Genomic DNA, 9,214 nt, shown 5'->3' on the forward strand with positions numbered 1-9,214 from the left:
CAAACACAAGATGTTTAATAAAACGTTAAATCATCCATATTAGAATTATTATCTATAATAACTAGTAGAAAATACTAAATATGACATTGAATTTATAGTTTTGACATTGAATTTATAGTTTTGACATTGAATTTATATTTCTAATTTTTGTTCACGAAAGACAAGAGATACAGTATCAAATTTATTAAATATCTTCAATAATTAAAATGCAAGAAATAAGACTATGTCCCTAGATTTAAAAATATTTGTAATTTAAAAACTATAAAAATAATCTTATAAAAAATCATGTGTGTTTTCCTCATTGCATGTATTGTTCTTATTAAATTAAATAAATAATATTTTTCGAATCTTAAATTATTTAGGTATTATATTGGTGGATCATTCTGCATATTAATTACTACAAATACGAAACGATCGATTATTTTTAATATACATAACTAATCGTAAAATGTTATGCTTATATTATAGCAATAATACAGAATGATATTAATCTCGAAACACCAACAAACGTATTGTGTATGTATATTTAAACATATAATCTAACAAAGAAAATCTACTTCGTCAAATAACACAGGCCAACATGAATTTTGAAACGGTAAGGGCTGCATTCGGAAATAGATGTCTCCGATGCCTTGAATTCATCATCTTGTTCTTGTTTAACATTAATGTTATTCCAATGTCCAAGGCATCGGAGACATCCGAGCGAAATTTCCGAACGCAGCCAGTATGTAATCTCGAAGGTTTTTGACGTGCTAAGATCAAATCTGTAGCTCAAATTGCTCACGTCAAATTTCCGAGATATTTTAACCTAAAAGTGTCCAAAAAGCCTATTTTGGCCATTTTTAAATTAAAATTTTTCGTAAACATGAGATGGAGAAATATAGGCTGCAGATTCGAATTCAGAAAAAATTTATAAAAATCATCTATAAAATGAGTTAACATAATAAAATGGAAAAAAATAGATACGAGTATGTTTATTGGCCTCAACGTATTCCAAGTATATTTAAGCGTCTCTAGACGCTTAATATGATCAACATATGACAACATTAACAAATATCATACACATACATGACATATATAAAATCCATATTGAATGTAGTTATATTTAACGAATGTGTGCAAATGCAGTTGGCGTATACATTGGCCATATCGCCTTAATGCCCATATCAGACTACAAATTGACGATTACGATTACCCACAGCATGTAATATTGCAGTAATATTACAACTTGCAATGAAATATTACGTAAATACTATTGAGATATTACATTGCGATATATCACAATGTAATATTGCACTAATTTTGTTGAGATATTACAATGCGATATATCATTCTGCAATATTACTACAATGCCAAATATTGCAGTGAGATACATCGCAATGCAATATTACAGTAACATCATCCAAATATTGCAATATGATATATCGTACTGAAGTATTACCGCATTATTGTTTAAATATTGCAATACGACATATCGCAAAGCAGTATTACCGCAATATCATTCAAATAATGCAATATATCGTATTGTAATATTATCGCAATATCATTCAATAGTTGCAATGTGGTACTTCATTGTAATATTACAGCAATATCATTTAATTATTACAATACAGTTTATCATATTGCAATATTACTGCAACAGCGTTGAAATATTACAATGCATTTTATCGCAGTGATATCTTTCTAAGACATGAATAATACTATGTTTTGATTTTTTATTACTGAATAAATATTAAGTATTAAAAATTAAGTAAAAAAAAATTAGGAATACAGATTTAACATAATTCACAATGAAAATAAGCTGTACCACACCTTATATTTTATTTGTATCTATTGCAGTCATATTTAATATTCATTTACAATTTTTTTTTGTTTGTCCAATATTCAATATTTTTCTCCTATTCTTAATTTTTTTTATTATGCGCGGAGTCAAACAATACTAACGTATTCCTTCTTTTAGAACTGGACATTTTTTCCTTATAAAAAGCATATTCCTTTCTTGGCGGAGTTATATACTTATTTATTCAATTGTAATATTTAAGTAATATTGCAACAATATATTGCAATATTTTCTATAAAATTAAAATTACAATATTTACAATATTGTAATAATATTTCCAATAAAATATTATAATTTCTATAGTACAATAATATCGCTGCAATATTTGTAATATTGTACAGTATTGAAATATTGCTGCAATATTACTCATACAATACCGCAAGTTTTCAGAAATATTTCAATTATAAAGTGAAAAATTTCATAAAAGTTACGAAATATGTCTGCAACATTTTTGAAATAGCTCTGGAATAGCAAAATGTCCGCGATTCTTGCACAACTTGTTGAAAGGTTGCTAAAATGTTGTACAAAAAGAATTATTGAAATATTACTGTAACATTGCTGCTATATTTCGTTCTGAAGGAGTAAATACGCGGCCCAACTACCAGTAAGCTACCAGTAAGCCCAGCACAGCTACTCGTAAGAAGAAAACGTCTAACAGTTCCTATAAGTAGGAATACGCACATCGAGTTAGCATGTCTCTCGAAGATTCCTTTTTTGGAAATGCTTTCCAGGCCTCCGAATATTTTTTTATCATGACTATCATTTTTTAGAGTGCAATATTAAGTAATAATACTTTAGCAATTAATAAAACTGAATTAATTTATTATAATACATTATAATGTTGCAACAATATTACAGAAATATCGCAGAAATATTCCTGCAATAAATTTTTTGTGTTTATTATTGTAGCGATATTTATACTATGTAATATTATTACAATATATATAAATACTATTATAATATTGCAAAATATTAGTATAATATGTAGAAATATTGCCTAATGTTATAGAAATATTTCTGTGATGAATTTGCTGCGGACATTTAATATTGCAGCGATATTTATCAATATTACTGATATATTACCGTGCAATATTACGTGCAACAAATTTGTAATATTATTGCAAGTTTACTACAATATTGCATGCTGTAACAGCATGGGTAACAGTTGGTTCTATTCAACTAATCACGATGTAACAAGTTGGTTCTACTTCAACTGATCACGATGCAAGTCCATCATAATTTGCTAAAATATAACCGAGCAACCGTTATAAATCATTAATCGTAATCTAATACTTTCTTAAGGCCGATGAATATTGCAATATATCTATTTTTTTTTTTCATTTTACTGTGTTGATTTTATAATCATAGGTAATTTTCGTAGATTTTTTCATGTTGAATCCACAGTCCATATTTCTCCATCACATTACATTTATGAAAAATTTTAATCTAAAAATGTACGAAATAGACCTTTTAGGTTAGAATCGGAAACCTGATGTTATAAAGCAACTTGGATTACGAATTTGGTTTTACTATATCAAAAACTTTCGTGATTGCATACTGTTCTGGATAAAAAGAATTTTTTTTTATAGATCTATGTAATTAGAATAAAAACTTATATAAAACAAGGCAAATGCTCAAGCGAATTAAGTGTGTGTTTTGTGTGTGTGTGTGTTGTGTGCGTGTGTGTTGTGTGTGTGTGTGTGTGTGTGTGTGTGCGTGTGTGTGTGTGTGTGTGTGTGTGTGTGTGTGTGTGTGTACATATATATAAAATATAAAACGGACAAGTTTAAGAATGAATCAGTGCATTCCAGAACACATTCTTTATCTAATATTTCATATTATATTAATACTTATTTCTTTACTTAAAAAGATTAATTAGAATTATTTTATAATTGATACTACCTACATTATAATTCATCATATATTATCTATAAATGTAGTTTATATTACAATTGCAACTTCTTTCGTTATAATGTAATTTTCCTAATCTTTATTTTATAAGAAACTTCAAAACTATCAAAACATCATCACACAATCATTATTATATTATTTAAAAGCATCAACTAAATGCTTGACACTAAACGTACCATGATCGGTCAAATGACTTTGTAAACTTTTTATTAGAAAATTCGCATAAAATGTTATCGCTTTTTCACATTTGACTTCATAACTTTTTCTATTAAATATATACAATTAATTTTACATCATTTATTTATATTTTTATTTGTTAAATCTGATAAACACGTGTAGCCTAGCATTATTTATCACGACAGGTCATTTGACCGAGAGAAATATTTACTGCCTTATAAGAGCATTGGATTCGAAAATCTAATGCGCATTCACATTCTACGTATTATATGAGTTTGTGGTACATTTCTGCAAAGACTGTTGCGTAGTAAACTCAATCAAAAATAGTTGTGGATTGAAATTTCAATAAAGTGCCTAAAATTTTAAGTTGCAAGTACCGTTTTAATGGAAAGAAAGGGTAAAAAAAACCTAAATATTGTTGATAGCTAATTTATATTTTGCTTTTTAGGGCGTTACTCCATTACCGTTACATTACATTAGTGTTATCGTTTACCCAGAAAAATGTCGAAACAAACAAGACAGTCCAAATACTTAGAAGAAATAAATAACATAGGCAAAGAGTTTTCGGGAACTGATGAAGATGAACTCTGAAAGTGAAGATATTAGTACTATTTGGAAATGACAACGATCTATTAAACAGTGAGTTTGAGTCTACACATATCGACGATGAGGAAGAAAATATTGTGAATAAACGTGGAGGACGAAAAAGAATGAGATTGCTCTTAAATTCTGAAGAAGAGAATGAAAACAATGATCAGCATATTTCAATTGATGGAACTATATGGAAAAAAATGCAAATAAGTACTACACCTGAAAGAGTAGCATTAACATTTTCATAACATTTTCAGGGAAGAACGAGACCAGGTCCGAAATATGCAAAACGTAATATTATGAAAGGTAAGATGAAGACTGTATTTTCGTTGATTATTGATCACCATATTATGAAACATATAAGAATGTGCACAATAGAAGAAGCAAATCGAGTTTTAGAAACTGAATGGAGTCTATCTCGAGCGAAATTAGATGCATTTGTTGCAATTTTATATGCACGAAGTGCATATGAAATAAACAATTTGAAAGTTTCTTTTTTGTGGAATAGAACATGGGGCCCTAAATTTTTCTCAGAAACCATGAGCAGAAATTGTTTTATAGAAATTCTCAGATTTATCCGTTTTGATAAAAAAAGTGTGCGGAAGCAACGTTTGAAAACAGATAAATTCTTGATATCTGAGATATGGAATAAATTCATTAAGAACAGCCAAAACTGTTATAAACCAGGGGAAAAAATTACTGTGGATGAACAACTATTTCCAACGAAAGTAAGATTTATGTAGATTATATATGCAGATATATGCAGGTCCAATATATGCCTAATAAGCCAGATAAATTTGGCATCAAATCCTGGTTAGCATCAAACGTCGACAGTAAGTACATCATAAATGCACTTTCATATTTGGGAAAAGATGAAGATAGGTATTCGTCAGTATCATTAACAAATGTAAGAAATATGTTGTACTGAAACTCATAGAACCATTTACGGGTTGTGGAAGAATTGTAACTATAGACAACTTTTTTACAAGCATATCTATAGCTACAAAATTCCTAGCAAAAAGGACTACATTAGTTGGAACTATCCGTTCCAATAAAAGGGAATTACCCATAATTGCGAAGAAGAAGAAAGACGATATGAAACGGTTTTCAACGAAAGTTTTCAAATCAGATAATTGTACTCTTATAATTTATAAAAGTAAACCAAAGAAAAAAGTACTTTTACTTAGCTCCAAGCATAGATCTGTAAAAGTTGAAAAAAATGATAAAATTTTACCTGAGACTATTTCATATTATAACCTAATTCGATGTGGACATGACCAATCAAATGATGAGGAAATATAGCACAAAATCGAAGTCTCGCAGATGGCCTATCCAAGTATTTTTTAATATCCTTGATTTAGCAGGCATAAATGCCTGGATATTGTATAAGGAAACGACTGGAGAAAATATATCGAGACAAGATTTTTTTACTCCAGTTAGCAATAGAACTTGCCGCTGATTATCAAGAAGCCCGAGAAGAACAAATAAGAATAACAAATACGAAAAGAATATCAACATTAATTCTACGACAGATTTTAATAAACATAAAACAAATAAAGTATTATAAAGATAATAAAATAAAAATCTGTTCTAAATGTAAGAAATATGTTTGCGGAAAATGTACATTGGAACCTCCCTGCATCTGTAAAAAATGTGGTCCGCAATCAATTACCTATTAAGTTTTTGTTTTTTATAGTAATGGAAAAAATATATTTTTGTTTAATTATTACCTTAAAGTTACTCCATTCAATCAGGAAAAATAAAGTCCTTGTCTAAAAACCAATCATTTAACCGGTTGCGATACAAATAGGTATATATTAAATCTCGGTACGTTTAATGTTAAGAACATAAATATTGTAAATCATAATAAAAACCAACATAAGACGGTATTTTTATATTTAGGATTTAATATAATCTCTCAAGGCGTGAACTAATTAGAAAGCGCACGCGTATTAACATCTTAAGATAGATTTTAGAATAAAAAACAGATAAATATTGCCTATAATTTCTGCACTGATCATCATTGTCAAATCATCCGTATTGCGTAAGAAAAGTGACTTATTAATATACATATAAGAGAAAGAGAGAGATAAAGTGTGCGTGTCATCTTACCTCTGGCTTCTTCGGCGGCAGCTGCGATAGGTGTGAACATAGAAAAGAAATAAAAACCGAATACATTCCATGTCGAATGCTAGGATCCTCTGTGTACGCGTGTATATGTATTATATAAAATGCATCAGCGTGTACGTCAATAACGCAATAGCGACGTAGAACGTGTGCAATGAATGTGATAAAAATATATAGAGAAAGAGGAAACATACAAAGTGAACTATGCGTTGTATAGAAAATATATATAATAATATTTAGATCATAAATACAAAATTTAGGGCAGAACTGCAAAGAAAAAGGAATAACAGCGTATGCCTACTACAAATCTCATCATCTAATCTTTTTGTTTATATCTATGTAAGTGCCCTTATTAACAAAGTATCATGAAGAAAGAAAGAGGAGATTTAGATAATTACAAAGAAGTTTAGATAATTAGAAAAGATAAGAGGGATACGAAAAGTACAAGTTTCTTCATAAAGACTTACCATAGGCTTGAAGACACTATTCCTTTGAGGCACAGGTTGCCCACCAGATCCTCCCCCTCCTCCAACAGGTGTCTGATGATTAGAAGGCGGCGTAGATACTTTGTGCGGTTGTCGAGGATCATCTCTGGGTGTCGGAGGTAATGGTCGAGACGGTGGTTGTGGATCGGGCACCACTATTTACACAGTGATATTAGTAACGTGAAAAAGGTCGACTATAATCTTTTATAAATCATTACCTATGAGTCTGTGCGGTATAGCGGGTCTCGCGGGTGGTCCAGGTTCCGGCACTTCTCTTTGAGATCTACTTCCTGGTTTTTCTTTAGCGATAGGCGCTTGTGGAGATATATCTTGTGTCAGAGTCCTGCCTTCCTGAATCTGTTGAAAATTACGGCGTAACGTATCACCTCCAGGTGCTTGAATTATAGATGATGGTTCGCCCGCCAATGCTGGTTCATCCTCCTCGTTTTCACTACCACTATATCGATAATCATCTCTTTCTATAATAAATAATAAATACGTAACGATGATCCAGCAAACATGAAATAAGTTTCTAGAAAATAAAAGTCCTGTTATCATTTTCATACCTTTCTCCTGTTTGCGTTTTTTACAACGATCAATGTGATCTTTAAGCTGTATTCTGACTTGTCTTTCCGTAGGTTGGTCCCGAATAAACGGATGTTTAAGAAGCTGTTCCGTATAAGGTCTTTGATGATAATCCTTTACCAGTACCGTTTCGATAAATCCGTGAAACTTTTTGGCCCACTTTTTCGACTTGAGTCGTGGCGGTGGATTACGAGGAATCAAAAACAAAGCCTATTCAACAATAAAACATATAATATAATTGTATAATATGTAATTTTAAATACAAGAATGTTATATGTTATAAAAAGTACATATTAATCGTAAAAATTACTGAGAAAGACTCACTCTCATGGGATGTAAATCGCAGAGTGGAGGTTGTGATTCAGCCATTTCCAAAGCAGTAATTCCGAGCGACCAAAGATCGCTTCTATTGTCGTAAGTAGCATCTGGATTCTCGTCACATGCAATAACTTCTGGAGCCATCCAGTAAGGTGTACCGATAAACGTGTTTCTTCTACCTATTGTTCTGTCCAACTGTGCGCTAACACCAAAATCAACTAAAAAAATATTACAGTATAATTAATATACAACGATAAAATAAATCAAAGATATGTATTAATTTGATGTATAAAATTTCTCTTATAAAATTCTATTTCAAATTATCAAATTTTTTTTAAGAAGATTTGTCAATTTCTCTTTACATAGAAAAAAATACATTAAAATCAATGATTATTTACTTCAATAAAAATAATTTCAAAACTATATGTAAGATTTTGTTTAACGAATCTTTTACATGAATCTAATAATTAATAATTAAATTTACCAAGTTTGACTTCCGCATTGTCAGTCAATAAAACGTTTTGTCCCTTAATATCTCTGTGGATAACTTTATTGCTATGAAGATAACTAAGTCCCCTCAGTATTTCTCGCGATATATAAGCTATCCACTCCTCCTTTAAGCTCTGGCCCTTAGTTGACTTGACGAGATCCGTGACAGAGCCAGCTCCGCAATATTCCATAACCAACCATAATTGATCGTCTTTACCGGGTGATGACTTCTTTACGAAGGCACCATAATATGTAGCTATATTCCTATGATTTGAGTACTACGAGGTAAAAAAAAAACAATGTCAAATTTGTCTGCATTAATACGCTCCGCTAACTATCCAGTACTTCAAAAAATATTTTCAAAATAAAATATTTTCAAAATAAAATATTTTCAAAATAAAATATTTTCAAAAATATTATTCAAAATAAAAAGATAATTAAGTCACTCACCCGCTTGAGTACATTTATTTCCAACTTTATTTCTTCCTCTTCATCCTGCAATGAAATGACCAGTTTATTAAAGTATGCAATTAATCAAATGTTTCTTCTAATTTCTTAAGTCCATTCCATAATAGGGAGTTTGCATAATTTTTAAAAAATATTAAATTTTATAATTTGTGTGGTATGTGTGTGTGTGTGTGTGTGTGTGTGTGTGTGTGTGTGTGTGTGTGTGTGTGTGTGTGTGTGTGTG

The 9,214-nt window shown here is 30.2% G+C and overlaps 1 protein-coding gene across 1 annotated transcript in view; it reads right to left on the reverse strand.

Moving 5' to 3' along the window:
* Positions 1–9,045, reverse strand: part of LOC108687078 (serine/threonine-protein kinase mig-15-like) — a gene marked incomplete at its 5' end in the record, with an annotated part of 38,947 nt that extends 29,902 nt beyond the window's left edge. Inside the window, 7 exons of the mRNA XM_018192678.1 lie at positions 6,632–6,652; positions 7,114–7,286; positions 7,350–7,610; positions 7,698–7,926; positions 8,041–8,252; positions 8,519–8,801; positions 8,974–9,045. Of these exons, the coding sequence (XP_018048167.1) occupies positions 6,632–6,652; positions 7,114–7,286; positions 7,350–7,610; positions 7,698–7,926; positions 8,041–8,252; positions 8,519–8,801; positions 8,974–9,045 (1,251 nt within the window). The remainder of the gene's footprint in view (positions 1–6,631; positions 6,653–7,113; positions 7,287–7,349; positions 7,611–7,697; positions 7,927–8,040; positions 8,253–8,518; positions 8,802–8,973) is intronic.
* Positions 9,046–9,214: the final 169 nt, after the last annotated feature.

The sequence above is a fragment of the Atta colombica genome, unplaced genomic scaffold, assembly GCF_001594045.1.
Source record: "Atta colombica isolate Treedump-2 unplaced genomic scaffold, Acol1.0 scaffold2, whole genome shotgun sequence".
Classification (NCBI taxonomy): domain Eukaryota; kingdom Metazoa; phylum Arthropoda; class Insecta; order Hymenoptera; family Formicidae; genus Atta; species Atta colombica.